Source organism: Microcaecilia unicolor, chromosome 9 (assembly GCF_901765095.1).
Source record: "Microcaecilia unicolor chromosome 9, aMicUni1.1, whole genome shotgun sequence".
In the NCBI taxonomy this organism is placed as follows: domain Eukaryota; kingdom Metazoa; phylum Chordata; class Amphibia; order Gymnophiona; family Siphonopidae; genus Microcaecilia; species Microcaecilia unicolor.
Genome location: NC_044039.1, coordinates 227,465,239 through 227,485,829, shown reverse-complemented (window position 1 = coordinate 227,485,829; position 20,591 = coordinate 227,465,239). Strand labels below are relative to the sequence as shown.

At 46.3% G+C, this 20,591-nt stretch overlaps 1 protein-coding gene across 1 annotated transcript in view; it reads left to right on the top strand.

Moving 5' to 3' along the window:
• The window catches only part of COQ6 (coenzyme Q6, monooxygenase), a 179,608-nt gene that overhangs the window by 12,370 nt on the left and 146,647 nt on the right, over positions 1-20,591 (top strand). Inside the window, exon 2 of the mRNA XM_030214499.1 lies at positions 7,887-8,021. Within this exon, the coding sequence (XP_030070359.1) occupies positions 7,887-8,021 (135 nt within the window). The remainder of the gene's footprint in view (positions 1-7,886; positions 8,022-20,591) is intronic.

The following is a 20,591-nucleotide window of genomic DNA, read 5'->3' as shown; positions in this document are numbered from 1 at the left end:
CTTCGGTCAATGGACACAAAAGTCAAAATCAATGCTGATGTGCAGCTACTTGCACCCATTGAACGCGATCTACCCCCTGCCTAAGTGCAACCCTGAAATGGGCAAACAACAACAAACTTTGCCTGAATTACTACTACTTAACATTTCTAGAGCGCTACTAGAGTTACGCAGCGCTGTACAATTTAACAAAGAGAGACAGTCCCTGCTCAAAGAGCTTACAATCTAATAGAACCAAATGAAGCAGAGATTCTTTTGGGTACCAAAGAAGAGTAGGCCAATACCTGCCTTCAAAGTACCTTTTGAGAAGTATGAGCTCCCCTTAAAATCACAGGTCAGGAATCTTGGGATACTGCTAGATTCATCACTCACTCTGATCCCATAAATTCAAACAGTCTTCAAACTGTCTCTTTCCATAGCGTCCCCAGGTCAATCCAGAGACATGTGGGTTATGTTGTTCCACCAGGAGATGGAGATAGAGAGAGGACTTCAGAGATAGCTATAGGTGGTCATGCGCAGCCATCTTCTCAGTATTCTCCAGCAAGTGGAGGGTCATAAACACAGCTTTGGATTGATCTGGCTCCTTGCCCGCCCACATGTTTCAGTTGAGCCTGGATAGGAGTTAAGGTTCTGGCATTGGATGCTATTGGGGATGCATACCTGGTGGTGCCAGGTCCCTCTCCCCCTTCCCCCAACGGCCCCATGATTGCCTGCATCTTAGCCTCAGCTTCTCTCTTCTGCCCCCCCCCCCCCCCCCGTAAAAAAACAAACCTAAAGCCGGAGCTTTCGGCAGCTGAGGTAAGCACTGTTAGGCAGTTTTTTTTTTTTTAAGCAGGGAAGCTGGACGTAGGAGTGCTTACTGTTCGTGGGCGCTCTGTTCCAGGGGGCAATTTCTTGGATGTGTTTTAGTGCTGCGATGTCGTTGTTGGAGGCTGCAAAGCACTGCTCCTGGTGTGGTAACCAGAGAGCAGCGGCCAGAGGCTGTGAAGCATGCGTGCATCAAAGCTTGTCAGATGTTGCACTGGCAGTTTTGGGCGGTCTGGGTTTGTCCGGCAGCACTGAAAAGAGTCCGTGTTGGTTTTGTTGGGAACGTCTGGCACGGTAGTGAAGCGCCCTGCTGTGTGCACCGTTTTTCCAGCTCCTCTGACTTCAGCGTCGCACGTGGCAGACGCAACTTGATAGAGCTGACGGGGTGCTGGAGTCCGAGCAGTCCCAGGCTGTGGGACAGGTATTGGAGAGTGATGAAGCCTTTTCCCTGGAGTTTGTTGTGCTTATGCACTAGGCCCTTTTATTAAAATGGTTCGGGAGATCAGGGCCCAATTTGGCCCCCACTCCCCCTCGTGACCTAATTCTCCTCAAGGACTGCTCATGGCCAATGGCCATGGGTGGAGCCTTTTGTTTTTGATGATGCCTCCCTTCAGTCAGACCCTGAAGATGTCATTCCTTCTTTTGGGTCCCCCATTGGGGACACAGACCTTGGTGAGGAAGGGGAATTACCCACTGAGGAGGGTGATGACCCCATGACGGCATGGCTGTCCCGGAAAGAGGAACTCCCTACCCTAATTTTCAAAGTGCTGGAGATCTTAGATATTTCCCTGGCCACATGGTTGGGGTATAGCCCGCCCCCTCTATTATGTCCGGGACTAAGAGTCCCATGAAATCCTTCCATGTTCACGAAGCGATGAAAGTCCTCATCTCAGTGCAATGGGATGCTCAGGATGCAAGCCTGAGGATGGCAAGGGTAATGGCATGCCTATATGCACTTCCAGCATCGGATTTGGAGTCTCTGAAGTTCCCTACCGTGGACTCGATCACAGTGGTGATCAAAAGGACCACCTTACCAGTAGAAGGTGGCATGGCCCTTAAGGACCCTCAGGATCGTAAGCTTGAGGTAGCAGCATTGAGTTTGCAGGCGTCTGTGTGCGGATCCTATGCGGCCAGGGCATTTCTCTCTTTGGTACAGAAGGACTCCTTTGACAGAGGACTTTGTTAGGTGTCTCTCGGCCCTTGAGTCGGGAATGGCCTATTTGGCGGATCTGCTATATGATCTTTTGCGGGCCTCAGCGAAGCAGCTGTCCTTGATTGTCATGGCCTGTCAGTGGATTTCATTGAGGCATTGGGCAGTGGATGTGGCCTCCAAATCGAGGCTGGCGAGGTTACCCTTCAAGGGGAAGCATCTCTTCGGGAAGAGGTAGAAAAGATAGTTAAAGCCCTGGCTGATCCCAAGGGGCAGTGCTTGCCAGAAGATAGGTCAAAGACGGGGCTTGATCTGGCCTGTCCCATTCTTGATTTTGGGAAGTGCGGCGTTACCGCCCTGGGTGCACGGGATATTTTCAGAGGCCTTGCTTTCAGCAGAAGTCACAGCCCTTTCATGGTGATTGCCGGCCGGTACTCTCCTCAGCCAGGTCTCATCCCACTGCAAGAGGTCAGTAATGATGGAGTCCTGGTCCATCCCCTACCGATTGTTGCCTTTGGCAGATTTCTTTCTAGAATCTCCCTGCAAAGCAACGGTAAAAATAGCGGCGCTGCAGGACACGTTAGAGGAGTTGTTGCACCTCGAATCGGTTTGTCAAGTACCCTAGGGAGAGAGGGTCAGCGGTCGTTACTCAGTTTACCTCATGGTACTCAAAAAGGGCGGGTCCTTCCATCCGGTTCTAGATCTCAAGACCCTGTGGGTCTGACATTTCCATATGGAGACCTTGGGTCATCACAATGGAACATCTGGGGCAGTTCTTGACCGCACTCGACCTAAAGAGGCCTATCTGCACATTCCCATTTGGCCCCCTCATCAGCGTTTTGCTCAGTTTGCGGTGCTCGGACAACACCTGCAGTTTCAGGCCAGCTCTTCGGGCTTGCTATGGCACCAAGGACCTTTTCAAAGGTCATGGTGGTAGAAGCGGCACTTCGACGGGAAGGGGTTCAGGTACACCCCTATCTGGATGATTGGCTCATTTGGGCTCCATCCTATGAGGAGAGTCTGATCGATCTACAGTCTCTGGACTGGATGATCAATGTGCCAAAGTGTCACCTTGTGCCACCACAGTCTGTGGAGTACCTGGGGGTGATTTTCAACACCTGGACAGGGACTGTGTCCCTGCCGGAAGCAAGCAGCCTGCGTTTCCACACACAGGTGGAGAGTATTCTTCAGAAGCCAGTGTCACAGACATGGGATTATATGCAGGTATTGGGGTCCAAGGCGGCCACATTGGATGTGGTGTTGTGGGCCAGGAGTCACATGAGGCCCCTTCAGTTGTACCTGGTCAAGTGGAGGTCTCCCCTGTAAAGAGATTATCAAGCACACGTGCCGTGGTCGTTACGGGCCAGGTTGGCAATGCGGTGGTTGATGCCAAATCTTATCCAGAGGGGTTTTCTCTTGGCAATGCCAGACTGGGTGGTCATGACAACAGATGCTTGCCTCACCGGTTGGGGAACTCATTGTCGGGGACAGGTGACCCAGGGAACGTGGTCCCCAGTGGAGACATCTTGGTCAAGCAACTGTTTGGAGCTCAGAGCGATCCGTCTGGCTCTCCGGGAGTTTCTGGGCATCCTGCAGAGGTGCCTCGTGCTTGTGCTGTCAGATAGTGCACCAGTAGTAACATATGTAAACACAGGGGGAAAAGAAGAGTGACTCTCTGGCGAGAGAGGTGGAACTGCTCTGCCTATGGGCAGAGAGGCATCTCACTCTGCTTTCAGCGGCGAATATTGCGAGATCAACGAATGTTCAGATGGACTTTCTCAGTTGCAATGCATTGGATCCGGGCGAGTGGGAGCTCTCGCACTTGGCGTTCGAGCAGATCACAGCCCTTTGAGGGGGGAGGGTCCTGGTGATGGATCTCATAGCCAGCAGGGTCAACGTGAAAGCTGCTTCATCAGCAGGGGAAGACAGTACAGATCTGAAGGGATCAATGCACTGCTTGTTCATGGTGGGTTGAGTGGTAGGTTGGATCGCGAGGCATCCTGACATGGTGATATTAGTAGCGCCAGATTGGCTGAGGCGCGCTTGGTATGTGGATCTGATCAGACTGCTGGTGGACCGGCCACTGTGTCTTCCCGCTCAGGGAGGACTTTTGTTCCAGGGACCAATTCGGATGGAGGATCCCTTCCACTTTGGTCTTATGACCTGTCCCTTCAAAAGGCACGTTTAAGAAAGAAGGGGTATTCCAATTTGGTTATTGTGACCATTCTGCAGATCAGGAAAGGGTCTACTGCCACAGCGTATGCTAGAGTCTGGTGCACCTTTGAAGCGTGGTGTTCTTCGGCCGGAATCCGTACGGTAGCGGCTTTGGTATCTGTGATTCTAGCATCTTTGCAGGAAGGCTTGCAAAAGTCATTCTCCCTCAGTACATTCAAGGCTCAGGTAGCAGCTCTGCCCTGCTTTTGGGGCCGTCTTCAGGGGTCTTTGGCTGCTCACCCAGACATTCTCCGATTCCTTTGTGGGGTGAATCACCTATGGCCACCATGCTTGCTGGTGTTACCATCTTAGAATCTGAACCTAGTGTTGCAGGTGATGTAGCGCCTGCCATTTGAACCTTTGGGTCTCTTGTCCATGGAGACAGTTTTCCTGGTGGCTGTTAACTTCAGCTACAGGTCTTATTGTGCAGGGATCCCTTTCTCTTCTTTACAGAAGTGGGAGTTTGCATTCGGACAGTACTATCCTTTTTGCCCAAGGTGGTGTCTCGTTTCTTTCTGAACTAGGCACTGTTGTTGCCGGCATTTCACCGGGAGGACTATCCTGCTGATTTCCGGACCCTGCTGTATCTGGATGTTTGGCCCGTTGTAATCCATTATTTGGAGGTCACTAATGAATTCTGTTGATCAGATCATCTTTTTGTTCTTCATGCAGGTAGGAGAAAAGGAGAAATGGCTTCTAAAGGAGACGTGACCTAGTGGTTAGGGTGGTGGACTTTGGTCCTGGGGAACTGAGGAACTGAGTTCAATTCCCACTTTAGGCACAGGCAGCTCCTTGTGACTCTGGGCAAGTCACTTAACTCTCCATTGCCCCATGTAAGCTGCATTGAGCCTGCCATGAGTGGGAAAGTGCGGGGTACAAATGTAAAAAAAAAACAAAAAGCCACAGTGGCGTGCAGGTTACGGGAGGCGATTACGTTGGCTATATTGCTGGGGGACAAATGCCCTCCCCTGCAGCTTTGGGCGTACTCAACCGGGGGGCAAGCGGCATCACATGCTGAGGCTCATTTGGTGTCTTTGGAGGACATTTGCAGAGCTGCCACAAGGGCCTCGGTACACACTTTCATGAGACATTACAGATTGGATGTAGCGGCCTGTCAGGACGCAGCTTTCAGGGCGTCGGTGATTGCCTCTGGAGTGGATGTTTCCCATCCCATTTGAGGATTGCTTTGGTACATCCCATAATCTCTGGATTGATCTGGGGACACTATGGAAGGAAAAATTAGTTCTTACCTTATAATTTTCTTTCCATTAGCATCAGATCAATCCAGAGGCCCACCCTTATCTGTTTCAGTATGTTGTGTTTTCTTCGGTTTTTTTCGTGTGTTGGCGCAGTTTTTTTCTCATTAAGCATTCCTACGTTTGGTGTTATTTTTTTTAAATCAAACAATCTAACCTATAGGATTTACAAGTACTAAATTTGGAGCTCAGAGGCAGGAGAGTATGCAGCTTAGTTGGTTCTTGGAGTTCACTGCTTTGGTATCGACAATAGGAGAAGCTGGCTGCACATGACCACATATAGCTGTCTCTGACGTTTTCTATCTGCTGGTGGAGGGATGTAACCCACAAGTCTCTGGATTGATCTGATGGGACTAATGGAAAGAAAATTATCAGGTAAGAACTAATTTTTCCTTCAGCTACAGCAGCTACAAAATCTCTCTCCATATATTGAAAAGACCACAGTGGTCCCATGCTATGATTACATCATGACTAAACTACTGTAATGCCCTGTACACTGGCCAAACCAAATAGAGTTTGTATCAGCTCCAACTAATTCAGAATGCTGCAGCATGACTGATAGAAGGCTGCAAGTGGCGTGACCACATCACACCCTTCCTGTGAAAGCTACACTGGCTACCAGTACCTTACAGAGTCAAATGTAAAACTATTTGATTTTCAAGGTCCTCAGACAAAATGGGCCAGAATACTTAAAGAATAAGTTAGCCCTTTACATACCTTCAAGACCTCTAAGGTCCTCTCAAGGATCATCACTATTTGTACCTCTGTCAAAAGAAATTGTACGATGTGATACCCGCCAGCGAGCCTTTTCAGGAGTACACCCCATGCTCTAGAATTTACTCCCAGAGGGGCTACGTATAACTTGAGACAACCTCTACTTCAGCAAGCAGGTGAAAGCCTAGCTCTTCTCCCAAACCTTTAATAGGGTGACTGACTGTACACTCATTCTGCACCTGGACTAGCTTTCTACACACACTGTAACTTAGATCAGTTTCTTATCTCTTTCTTAACTATACAACACTTGCCTTGATTTTAGTTAACCATCAAATTATCCCAACTGATTCTGTACTACGCATCTTGTTCCCATCATATATCTGCTCTTGGTCTCTTAGCTATATGGTAAGCCGTATTGCAGAAAACCTTTAGTATCATATCTATGTTAGTTGAATGTTCTAATGCTGCTTATTAGGTGTATCATTAGTATTATGCTAACATTGTATTATATCTCTGGTATTTGAATTCCAGAATTCCAGTGCTGTTAAATGTGTATATTTTTTATACTGTTTCACAGTAGGTCTGTTTTTAGGTTTCAATCTACATTTTTCAAATTTACCTCATTTATTGTATTTATGTTTATTCTTGGTTATTTTACTATTGTTATGCTGTTAACAAAATTATAAGTTTTATGTTAAACTGTACCTGCTGTATACAGCCTTGGGTGAATCTCTTCATAAAGGTGGTTAATAAATCCCACCCCAAAACTTTTTACCATAATCATTTTATTTTTTACTGTCTATGAACATGCCTGTCTTGACTTTTTCTCTTCATACTAAATCCGTTATACTTCTATCAGCTTTGTAGCCCTGACCTTATTGTAATCTTTTCCCTCTTTGTCCTAATTCTCCCTCCCCCCACCAATCTACTTGTTCTCCTATTTCCCTTCAGTTCTCCTGATTTAATCTTCACTTAATTCAGACTGTCTTAATGTTCATCTATCTGCCTCCTCCCCTAATCCCCAGTTCGGGAGTGAGTGACATAGTGGCAGACATGGAAACGCTCCCTTACTGAGGTTATAGTTCATCCTTACAGCAGGTGGCGCTAAACCTGCCATGTCAGAGGAGTTGGGCTTAGGTAAGGAGGAGAGGGGTGGGACTTGAGTAAGGAGGAAGTAAAATTGCCTAAGCCAGAACAATTCAGGGAGGTCCTGAAGCAAGAGGCTTCCCAGGGAGAGACCCCGAGGCAAGAAGTCTCTAGAAGGGAAGGTCCCGAGGGTAAGGATCCTTCCAGCATATCCTGTTGGCTGTAGCACCCGGGAAAGGTCGGGGAAAATGGAGTGGCCTTCAGTGGACGTTGTTACCCTAAGTTTTAGTGAAGAAGAGGTTCCAGTAAGGTAGAATAAATTACTTGGAACCTAAATAAACAGACTCTGAGAAGTGACTGTTTAACCTGTGAGAGCTGTATCTGGGACAAGCTACCTGGACCTGATTCAGGAAGGAAAACAGTATATAGTGAAGTGTGGAACAGAGTACAAGGACTGTATTTGAGAGACTTTATTAAGGGTGCAGAATCTGTGAAGAAACAAGCCTGTTTATTTTCTCTTTGTTCAGAAATAAAGTTTTCCTTTTGACCTTTTCACTACCCACTGTCTATATTTTAAGCCTTGCGGTTGCTCTCGTGACCACACCCCCCTAGCCCTGACTGGCTTAGTCTTGTGATAAAATATAGCTTTTACTTTTTTTCAGGATATGATCCCCACTTTTCAAATATGCGTATTCTTCTGCTGGAAGCAGGACACAAGAAGGTGATTGACCAACTACCCCAAGGTTACAGTAACAGAGTTAGTGCCATCACTCCAGGTTCCACAGCTCTTCTTAACAGTGAGTATTGCTGAATGCAATCTGATTTATATATTATATTCTTTCAAGATAACCACTCAAGAGTGGATAGTAACCTTTTATTTTTGGTTGTTGAATTCTTCCAGGCACTTCATGTGTGGTGTGGGAGTAAGTGGCTTAGAAAGTATTGAGAATGTTATGTAGACAGATGAGTTAAGGAATATTGCATGTGATGAAGTATAGGTAGGTTGAGGAGGATAGAGCAATGTGTACTCCTAGGCTGGATAGGAAGCATTATTTTTGTAGTGCAGGGGAACAGGTAAGTTAGGGATGTGGGATATGATAAAGGGACTGGGACAACTTCCCTATGAGGAAAGGCTAAAGCGGCTAGGGCTCTTCAGCTTGGAGAAAAGGTGGCTGAGAGGCGATATGATAGAGGTCTATAAAATAATGAGTGCAGTTGAATGGGTAGATGTGAAGCATCTGTTTACGCTTCCAAAACTAATAGGACTATGGAGCATGCGATGAAGCTATAATGTAAATTTAAAACGAATCGGAGAAAATCTTTCTTCACTCAAATGTGTAATTAAACTCTGGAATTCATTGCCAGAGAATGTGGTAAAGGTGATTAGCTTAGCGGAGTTTAAAAAAGGTTTGGACGGCTTCCTAAAGGAAAAGTCCATAGACCATTATTAAATTGGACTTGGGGAAAATCCACTATTTCTGGGATAAGCAGTATGAAATGTTTTGTACTTTTTTGGGATCTTGTCAGGTAGATTGGCCACTGTTTGAAACAGGATGCTGGGCTTGATGGACCTTTGGTCTGTCCCAGTATGGCAATACTTATGTACTTATGATATGCTATAGATATAGGTAGGTAAGAGGGCTGACTGGGTAGTACCATGTGCAGATGTGACAGATTAGGGTTAGCTGGTATAGTGGATGCCCAGAAATGGAGGCATTTAAATGTGCACATGTATTCTATCTATAAAGGCCACTCACATTTATGGAAACACACAAAAATGGTGGCATGAAAAGGTGCACATGTATTCCATCTGTAAAGGGCTCTTCTCCAATCCCACAGAACCTCTCCCGTCTCCAAGGATTTATTAAGCAAATGTTTAAGAGGACCTGCCAGAGCCTCTCTGAGCTCTCTCAATATCCTGGGATGGATCCCATTCAGTCCCATGGCTTTGTCCTCCTTCAAATTTTCAAGTTATTCATAAACACTTTCTTTCGCGAACGGTGCTATATCCACTCCATTCTTTGACAGTCAACCATTGTCCTTCTCCAGGGTTTTCTTCCATGAACGCAGAACAGACGTATTTGTTTAGCACGTTTGCTTTTTCCTCATCATTCTCCACATAACGGTTTATGGCATCTTTGTCTCACAATTCCATTTGTATTCTTCCTTCTTTCAATAATATACCTGAAAACATTCTTGTTGCCCCTCCTTACGTTTCTAGCCATTAGTTCTTCCTTTTGCCAGATGTATCTCTCTCTTGGCTTCTTTTAGTTTCACTCTGTATTCCTCTGTGTTCCTCTTCTTGAGTTTTTCTGTATTTCATGAACCCCAACTCTTTAGCTTTTATTTTCTCAGCCACTTGCTTGGAGAATCATATCAATTTCCTTTTCCTCTTGCTTTTATTTACTTTCCTTACATAAAAATTAGTATTCATATTTACAGCTCCTTTCAGCCTGGACCACTGCCTTTCCACTTCTTGTATGTCCTCCCAGCCTGTCAACTCTTTCTTCAGGTATTCCCTCATTTTGCTAAAGTCAGCATGTTTGAAATCCAGGACTTTGAGTTTTGAGTGGCTGCCCTCCACTTTAGCTGTTATTATCAACCAAACAGTTTGTTTATTTATTTTAGTACGTTTATACCCCGTATTTTCCCACAAAAGCGGGCACAATGCGGCTTACAAAATTACAAAAGTTACATATGAAGAAGGGAAATAACTGTTTGAAACAGGTTCAGTGAAGAGGAAGAAGGTGTGGGCTGAGTGATGTAGTGGGAATATGCCTTCTCAAACAAGAATGTTTTTAAGGATTTTTTGAAAATGTAATGATCGTATATCTCCTTTAAGGACTTTGGTAGACTGTTCCAAAACTTAGGACTGACATAGGTGAAGGATGAGGAAAGGAGCAATTTATATCAAACAGATTTATAGCTTGGAAAGCGTAAGTTGAGGTAAGATCGAGCGGTCAAGGAAGCATTTCTGGATGGCAGATCAATCAAGTCTTCCATGGTAGGCAGGGGCCTCCCCATAGATGATCTTGTGAGTTAACGTGGAGATTTTGAAAGTGAGACAAGCTGAAATGGGGAGCCAATGTAGGTTAAAACGAAGAGGTTCTGCATTTTCAAATCGTGGTTTGCCAAAAATAAGTCTAGCGGCTGTGTTTTGGGCAGTCTGCAATTTTGTCAGGAGAGATTTTCGACTACCAGCATAAATACCACTGCAGTAGTCTATATGGGAGAGGACTAACCAATGAGTAAGAGTACGGAAGAGGTCTCTCGAGAGGAATTTCCGGATACGCCGCAATCTCCACATTGAGTAGAACATTCGTTTAGTGATGAGATTAACCTGGTTATCCAATTGCAATTGAGTGTCTAACAAGACACCAAGGATTTTCAGGGTTGACGAGACTGGAAGAGTAGAATCCCCAATGACAAGTGAAGTCGGGTTAACCTTGCTGTGCTGGGACGATAGTACTAGACACTGGGTTTTGCCCTTGTTGAGTTTAAATCGAAACGCTGCTGCCCAAGATTCCATTATGGCAAAGCTAGCAGTTATTTTGTTGGTGATTTCAGCAAGAGACGTTTTGAAAGGGATGTAGATGGTCACATCGTCCGCATAGATGAATGGGTTGAGGCCAAGATTGGCTGTGGCAAGAGGAATTAACATGATATTAAAAAGTGTTGGGGAAAGGGGTTAGCCTTGGGGCACTCTGCAAGAAGCGGTCCATGGTGCAGAAACAGCAGATTTGGATTTAACTTGGTACGATCGTAGATAGAAAGCCCCTCAACCAGTTAAGCACATTGCCACCTATACCAAAAACATCCAATAGATGAAGTAGAAAAGTGTGATCCACCATGTCAAACGCACTTGACATATCAAATTGGAGCAATAACACCTTATTCCCTGTAGATATTAATTGCTTGAAGTTCGCCAGGAGGGTAACTAACACTGTTTCGGTGCTGTACTGTGGTCGAAAACCCGATTGTATGCTATGCAGGATGCAAAATTTACTCAAATAATCTGTTAGTTGAGCGTTAACCATACTTTCCATTGTTTTGATTAGTAAAGGAATTGACACCACAGGACAATAATTAGAGACAACATCAGCCTTGATTTTCGGGTCCTTTCGAATAGGAGTGAGGAGGATGCTTCCATGAGCAGAAGGTGAATTTTATTTCTACAAAGGGAACATGCCGTTCTGGAACATGTAATTAAGATAGGCGGTGAGATCTGCTATAAAGCATGAAGGTGCAGATTGCAGCAGAGAATTAGGGCAGATATCTAGTCCACAGTGTTTCTTGTGTTTCAGTGTTTGATGATCACTACTGCCCAGGTGGGCACCCACTCAAACATTAGACACACTTTCCCCATTTGTGAGCACCAGATCCAGTGTTTCTCCATGGGTTCTGTCACCATTTGGAGTAGCCTAGTGGTTAGTGCAGTGGACTTTGATCCTGGGGAACTGAATTCGATTCCCACTGCAGCTCCTTGTGACTCTGGGCAAGTCACTTAACCCTCCATTGCCCCTGGTACAAAATAAGTACCTGAATATGTAAACTGCTTTGAATGTAGTTGCAAAAACCTCAAAAAGGCGGTGTATCAAGTCCCATTTCCTTCCTTTCCTTCCACAAGGAGCTGCAGTGGGAATCGAACTAAAAGACATATCCACTCAATAATCACTTGCCCACAAACCCACAAACATCTGTAAACTAAAATCCTAAATAATCTTAAGATCTTAATATACCAATAAAATAATTTTAATATTCCAAATAAATATTACAGTAATCCATTTGGATAGCAGCAGGGTCTGAACAACCAATCTTAACTTTTCCTGAAGTAGTTATTTCCGGATCCTTCTCAATTTAAATAAGATCCAAAAACAGTTTGTAATAAGTAAATTCACATGGGAATCCATTGTTACGTCAAAGTCAAGTGTTATCCTCAATATTTTCAAGGTGGAAGCTAATTTATAAGTGGTATTATCTATTATAAAAGAATCCTGGTGAGTGAAGAAATATTATCTCTGATGATTTGTTTTAAATTTACTACTTAGTAGCTTCATTACATGCCCTGTAGTTCTTCTGTTTTTGGAAGGAATAAACGATCAATTCCGCTCCACTCAGTATTTTATAGATGTCTATCATATTTCCCCTCAGCCGTCTCTTTTCCAAACTGAAGAACCCTAGCCTTTTTAGCCTTTCCTCATAGGGAAGTCGTCCATCCCCTTTATCATTTTCATCGCCCTTCTCTGTACCTTTTCTAATTGTGCTATAGTACATGATTTTCAAGATTCAGCAAGAAATATCTCCTGTCGATATGATTAATTTACTTGATTTTTCATGTGCCTTCTGCAAACATTTTTTACGATCTTTGAACCTACTATGTTTTCCAGATCCTAAAGCTATAAGATCAAAGAAAATTTTCATTTCCTTTTTGCTTATCCAGCAGCTAAAACTTAGAATATATTATATTATATAATTTATAATATATTATATTATATAATTTTATGCTGTTTAGGAAAATGGTAAAAACGACTCTTTTTTTGTGAATGTCACTTCTAAACTGATGTAATCAAGGCCTCGGGGGGAGGAAGTGACGTCACCACACAGCATGGTCGCATGAGTAAAGAGCTCCCGATACCCCGTAAAGAAAAATAGCATTTCTGTCCAAGCTGATGCCCAGCTGTAAGAAATAGCGCACGTGGATGGCTTCCTGAGTGGCAGGAGCGACGAAACCGACAAACCAAACAACTCCGGAGACAGATCTCTCCCGCTTTGCTTATTTGGGTGGTGCGGAGGCGCCCCGAGACAAAATGGCGGAGGCCCGGAAATCACTAGCGGCGCCAGAGGCCGTCCACGCGGCCTCGGTAGGCGATTCGACGGAGCACTCGAACTCGAGTCGGGATGAGGAGGAACTCCCACTGGCGCTCCAGAATTGGCTGCAGAATATTAGCGCGGATATCAAGGTGCTTAGGTCGGAGGTGGCGACACTCGGAACAGATCTAAGAAGCGAGATATGCGAGCTAGGGTCCCGTTTGGAGGAAACAGAGCTACAAGTAGAAGCTCATAATGAGACAATAGGATCGCTGGAACAGCAGATCACAAACCTACAAAAAGAACACCAGCAGATGAATCTGAAAGTAGAAGACCTTGAAAACAGAGGTCGCCGCAACAATTTAAGATTCCGTGGCCTGCCAGAAACCCCCACATACCAAAACAGCGAAAGAGTGGTGCAGGAATTGGTTAGTGCACTACTGGCAACAAATAATATAAATGTTGAAGTGGAGGCGATCCAGATTGAAAGAGCTCACAGAGCACTGGGCCCGGGGAAAAACAATATCCCAAAAGACATTATAGCATGTTTTACCAGCTTTAAGTTGAAGGAACAAATACTGAAAGCGGCGCGACAAGCCCAAGACTTTAAATGGGACTCTTACAAGATTGAGATTTACCAGGACCTTGCAGCAGCAACACTACGGCGGAGAGGTGAACTAAAGCCATTTACACGCCGGCTCAGAGACTTAAATATTCAGTATAGATGGAGATATCCCTTTGCCCTTGTATTTTACAAAGAAGGAAAAATGCATCAAATACAAACACTGGAGGAGGCCAGAGAAGTCTGCCCTGAAGCAGAACTTCGACTAGATCTGGAGGAGGCTGGTGTGAACAAAAGAGGTGCCACGTTTAATGCGCCACCCAAATGGAGAAGAGTTGGTAAAGGCCCAAGAAGGCTACAACGCCAACAGTCCGCCTCGAAAGTTCCCTGACTGTCGAGATCAAGGGGGCAACTTGGAATAAAGGGATCCAGCCGGCTGCAGAAGACTGCTGCAGATATTATGTTGGGACAAGTCCTTGGTTCTATATATGGTAACAGTTTGGTTCAGAGATGTTGAAAGTGGTTGTTGGGGTATTTGGTAAGCGATCAGTGGGTCACTCCACCTCTATTTGGTGCCCAAGGGTAAGCCATGGGGCGCCACAAATCAGGAGGGAAGAGTTGGGGTGGGAGGGGAGATTTACAAAATATGAGAGGGAGGGGGTGAAGAGGGAACAAGTGGGGTTGTCTGGGATAAGCAAAAGGGGAGAAATAGCAGAATTTGGTTGTTGGGGGAGGGTGCGGAAAGGTAACTCATTTAATAAGTTGTAATGATTGATGTTAAATGGCTAACTTTGAATGTTAAGGGCTTAAATACCCCCAGAAAACGACAATTGTTATTTAGAGAGCTATGCCGCTTGCGGATTGATGTAGCCCTAGTCCAAGAAACACACCTTAAATCATGCCATGAAAAACTATGCTTTCACAAACAATATCCATCTATATATTTTGCTTCCAACCAGAGCACTACCAAAAAATAAACTGATGTAATCAAGACTTTATTTGCAATTGTTTTTTTTTAAATTTTTGGTATGGTCCTCTGAGTTTTGCCTCTTTTTTCTTCTTTGTGATTCGCTTTGAACTCACTGGGAATTAGCGGATACAAGAACAGATTGTAATGTATATCTTTTGTGAGATACAGTGACCAAAACTGCAACCAGTATTCGAGGTGGGGATCACCATGGAGTGATACAAAGGCATTATTATAATCTCCATTTTGTTCTCCATTATTTTCTTAATTCCTAACATTCTGTTTGCTTTCTTAGCCACTGCTGCACATCGAGCAGAGAGTTTCATGTGGGGTTGGTGCTGGCAAAACTGAAAAACCCCCCCGCCAGAATTAAATATTCCAGCAGGTGTCACGCATTTATTTGTTGCATTTGTATCCCACATTTTCCCACCTTTTTGCAGGCTCAGTGTGGCTTACAGTATGCCGTAGTGGCGAACGCCATTTCCAGAATGAGAAATACAAAGTGGTATTGCATTAAGTACATAGACGGTAGAGTAAATTATAGATTAAATTAGATAATCAGTTCATTTCGGCGTGAGAAATAAGGTGGTAGTGTGTTAACGTTCGTTAGTGATAGCAGTCAGGTATAGAGAGTTCGGTTTTATCTAGTTCTGGAAGAGTTTCGTTGTCTGGTATTTAGGATGGATCATTGTGGTATGCCTTTTTGAACAGGTTGGTTTTTAGTAATTTTCGGAAGATTGTTAGGTCGTGCATTGTTTTTATGGCATTTGGTAATGCATTCCATAGTTGCGTGCTAATGTAGGAAAAGCTGGATGCATATGTTGATTTATATTTGTCCTTTGCAACTGGGGTAGTGGAGATTCAGGAATCTGCGTGCTGACCTTTTTGTGTTCCTGATTGGTAAGTCTATGAGGTCTGACATATATACCAGGGCCTCACAGTGAATGATTTTATGGACCAGGGTACAGATTTTGAACGCAATTCGTTCTTTTAGTGTGAGCCAGTGCAGTTTTTCTCTTAGGGGTTGGACGCTTTTATATTTCGCTTTCCCAAATATGAGTCTGGCTGCTGTGTTTTGGGCAGTTTGGAGTTTCTTAATGATTTGTTCTTTGCAACCGGCGTAGATTGCATTCCCCGAGGACAAGCAGGCTGCTTGTTCTCACTGATGGGGTGATGTCCAGCGGCAGCCCAGGATCGGAAAATCTTCCCTAGCAACAAAGGTTTGCTAGCCTCGCGCTCCCATGCGCACCGCGCATGCGCGGCCGTCTTCCCGGCCGACCACGAGCGTGTTCATCAGTCTTCTTTTTTCTGTGGTTCAGGAACGCTGCTTTGCTGCTTCTCTGCCCAGGATTCCTCTTGCGCTATTTGTTTGTTTCTTCGCCTGTTTTCGGCGATTTTCTTTTTTGAGTCTCTGACTCTTCTTTCTTTTCTTTTCTTTTGTTTAAAAAAAACAAAACAAAAATGAAAACAAGAAAAACCCTTAGTTTTCTTAGTTTTTCCCCTTAAGTTTACTTTCTTTTTTGTTTCGCGGCCATTTTGGCCGCTCGCGCAGGTCTTTCTCTTTTTTGGTGTCTTTTTTTCAGGCACCATCGCGTTCGACCTCGCCAGCACGATTTTTCCGCCCATGTCCTCGAAGCCTACCAGCGGCTTCAAAAGGTGCACGCGATGCAGCCGGACCATCTCCCTTACTGACAGACACGCTTCGTGTCTTCGGTGCCTAGGTGAGAGTCATCAACCTGACGCCTGTTTTCAGTGTCTTCAGTTGAAGAAGCGTCTCAGGCGGTGCGTTTGGCTCAGTGGAACGTCTTGTTCGGAGCCCGGTCCGGTCCTTCAGTGTCGACGGAGACAGCGGTACCGAGGTCATCGCAGGTATCGATGTCTGCATCGGAGGGTACATTGTTCTCCGGAGCGCAGGTAATGGCTGTCCAGAGACCCCATGCTGGTGGTAGTGAGCCATCGAGTGGGTCTCCATCTGCCTCGAGGACTCCTGCTGCGCAGGTCCACCGGGACCGACCTTCTTCGGACCCGGCCCCGAGGAGCCATTTGGATTCAACGTCCTCCTGTTCGGCACCGGGAGGTACGGTACCGAGCTTCGAGCTAAGGCCAAGAAGCATCGGCATCGGTCACAGTCCTGGTGCCGAGAGCTCCGGGGCGCCGAAAGAGTCGGCACCCGAGAACCGCCTCCGTGCTCCAGACAGGTTCTTACATCTTCTCCTGTACCGGCGCCTTTGTCTTTTTCAACAGCCACTCTCAACGAGAGCCTCCGAGCCGTTCTCCCAGAGATTCTGGGGGAGCTGTTGTGTCCATCTTCGGTATCTTTGGTGCTTGCGCCATCGGTACCATCTTTTTCGATGCAGTCGGTGCATGCGCTGACGGTGCCGTCGAGGGAGGCGGTGGCAAGGGACGGGCTTTTGACTGGCTCCAGCAGAGCATAACCGAGATAAAAGTGTCTGTGCCGGACGATCTGCCGGTCGGAGGGAGGTTAAAGTTTTTTCACCGAATGTGGCCTCTTGTAACCTCCGATCGGTGGGTTCTTCAAATAGTCTGGCTGGGATACTCCCTCAATTTGATATCAAAACCTCCAAATTGCCCACCAGGAACTCAATCTTTCAGCTTCCAGCACAAGCAGGTACTTGCAGAGGAACTCTCCGCCCTTCTCAGCGCCAATGCGGTCGAGCCCGTGCCACTGGGGCAAGAAGGGCTATTCCAGGTACTTCCTTGTGGAAAAGAAAACAGGGGGGATGCGTCCCATCCTACACCTAAGGGCCCTGAACAAATATCTGGTCCGAGAAAAGTTCAGGATGCTTTCCCTGGGCACCCTTCTTCCCATAATTCAGTAAAACGATTGGCTATGCTTTCTGGACTTAAAGGACGCCTACACTCACATCCCGATATTGTCAGCTCACAGGCAGTATCTGCGATTCTGTCTGGGAACACGGCATTTTCAGTATTGTGTGCTACCCTTTGGTCTCGCCTCCGCGCCCAGAGTGTTCACGAAATGCCTGGCTGTAGTAGCGGCGTCTCTTCGCAGACTGGGAGTGCATGTGTTCCCTTATCTCGACGAATGGCTGGTGAAGAACACCTCAGAGGCAGGAGCTCTACAGTCCATGCAGATGACTATTCGACTCCTGGAGCTACTGGGGTTTGTGATAACATAACATACATAATAGATTATCCAAAGTCCCACCTTCTTCCAGTTCAAAGACTAGAATTCATAGGAGCTCTGCTGGACTCCCAGATGGCTCGTGCCTACCTTCCCGAACCAAGGGCCAACAATCTTTTGGCTCTCGTCTCTTGGGTATGGGCATCTCAGCAGATCACAGCTCGGCAGATGTTGCGATTGCTGGGCCACATGGCCTCCACAGTTCATGTGACTCCCATGGCCCGTCTTCACATGAGATCAGCTCAATGGACCCTAGCTTCCCAGTGGTTTCAGGCCACGGGGATCTAGAAGATGTCATCCTACTGTCCACAAAATTTCTCAAATCCTTGCATTGGTGGACAATTCGATCCAATTTGACCCTGGGACGTCCCTTCCAAATTCCTCAGTCACAGAAAGTGCTGACGACGGATGCATCTCTCCTGGGTTGGGGAGCTCATGTCGATGGGCTTCACACCTAAGGGAGTTGGTCCCTCCAGGAAACCGGTTTTCAGATCAATCTCCTGGAGTTACGAGCGGTTTGGAACGCTCTAAAGGCTTTCAAGAATCGGTTGTGCAATCAAATTATTCAAATTCAGACAGACAATCAGGTTGCCATGTATTTTATCAACAAGCAGGGGGGCACCGGTTCTCGCCCCCTGTGTCAGGAGGCCGTCAGAATGTGGCTTTGGGCTCGCCGTCATGGCATGTTCCTCCAAGCCACGTATCTGGCAGGCATAAACAACAGTCTGGCCAACAGGTTGAGCAGGATCATGCAACCTCACGAGTGGTCTCTCAACTCGAGAGTAGTGCGCAAGATCTTTCAAGCGTGGGGCACCCCCTTGATAGATCATTTTGCCACTCAGATCAATCACAAGGTCCCTCAGTTCTGTTGCAAGCTTCAGGCCCACGGCAGACTAGCGTCGGATGCCTTTCTCCTTCATTGGGGGGAGGGCCTCCTGTACGTGTATCCTCCCATACCTTTGGTGGGGAAGACTTTGCTGAAACTCAAGCAAGACCGCGAAACCATGATTCTGATTGATCCTTTCTGGCCCTGTCAGATTTGGTTCCCTCTTCTTCTGGAGTTATCCTCTGAAGAACCATGGAGATTGGAGTGTTTTCCAACCCTCATCACTCAGAATGAGGGGGTGCTTCTGCATCCCAACCTCCAGTCCCTGGCCCTCACGGCTTGGATGTTGAGAGCGTAGACTTTGCCTCCTTGGGTCTCTCGGAGGGTGTCTCCCGAGTCTTGCTTGCTTCCAGGAAAGATTCCACTAAAAAGAGTTACTTCTTTCTATGGAGGAGGTTTACCATCTGGTGTGACAGCAAGGCCCTAGATCCTCACTCTTGTCCTACACAAACCCTGCATGAATACCTTCTATACTTATCCGAGTCTGGTCTTAAGACCAACTCCGTAAGGCTTCATCTTAGTGCTATCAGTGCTTATCATTACCGTGTAGAGGGTAAGCCAATTTCTGGACAGCCTTTAGTTGTTCGCTTTATGAGAGGTTTGCTTTTGTCAAAGTTCCCTATCAAACCTCCTGCTGTGTCATGGGATCTCAACGTCGTTCTCACCCAGCTGATGAAACCTCCTTTCAGCCTCTGCATTCCTGCCATCTGAAGTACTTGAGCTGGAAGGTCATTTTCTGTGTGCCAGTTACTTCAGCTTGCAGAGTCAGTGAGCTTCAAGCCTTAGTAACTCATGCTCCTTATACCAAATTTCATCATAACAGAGTAGTCCTTCGTACTCACCCTAAGTTCTTGCCAAAGGTGGTGTCGGAGTTCCATCTGAACCAATCAATTGTCTTGCCAACATTCTTTCCCCGTCCTCATACCCGCCCTGCTGAGCGTCAACTGCACACATTGGACTGCAAAAGAGCATTGGCCTTCTATTTGGAGTGGACGAGCCCCCACAGACAGTCCGCCCAATTGTTTGTTTCTTTTGATCCCAACAAGAGGAGTGTGGCTGTAGGGAAACGCACCATATCTAATTGGCTAGCAGATTGCATTTCCTTCACTTACGCCCAGGCTGGGCTGACTCTTGAGGGTCATGTCACGGCTCATAATGTTAGAGCGATGGCTGCGTCAGTGGCCCACTTGAAGTCAGCCACTATTGAAGAGATTTGCAAGGCTGCGACGTGGTCATCTGTCCACACATTCACATCTCATTACTGCCTGCAGCAGGATACCCGACGCGACAGTCGGTTTGGTTAGTCAGTTCTTCAGAACCTGTTTGGGCTTTAGGATCCAACTCCACCCCCCGAGGGCCCTCTTTGTTCTGTTCCAGGCTGCACTCTCTGTTAGTTGTTAACATGTTAGGTCAATCTCAGTTATGTCCTCGCCGTTGCGAGGCCCAATTGAACATGTTTATTGTTTTGAGTGAGCCTGGGGGTTAGGGATACCCCATCAGTGAGAACAAGCAGCCTGCTTGTCCTCGGAGAAACGGAAAGCTACATACCTGTAGAGGGTATTCTCCGAGGACAGCAGGCTGTTGTTCTCACGTAGTAACATAGTAACATAGTAGATGACGGCAGAAAAAGACCTGCATGGTCCATCCAGTCTGCCCAACAAGATAAACTCATATGTGTATACCTTACCTTGATTTGTACCTGCCTTTTTCAGGGCACAGACTGTACAAGTCTGCCCAGCAGTATTTCCCGCCTCCCAACCACCAATCCCGCCTCTCATCACTGGCTCTGGCACAGACCATATAAGTCTGCCCTCCACTATCCTCACCTCCCAACCACCAACCTCTCTTCCCCCACCTGCTCCGCCACCCAATTTCGGCTAAGCTTCTGAGGATCCATTCCTACTGCACAGGATTCCTTTATGCATATCCCACGCATGTTTGAATTCCGTTACCGTTTTCATCTCCACCACCTCCCACGGGA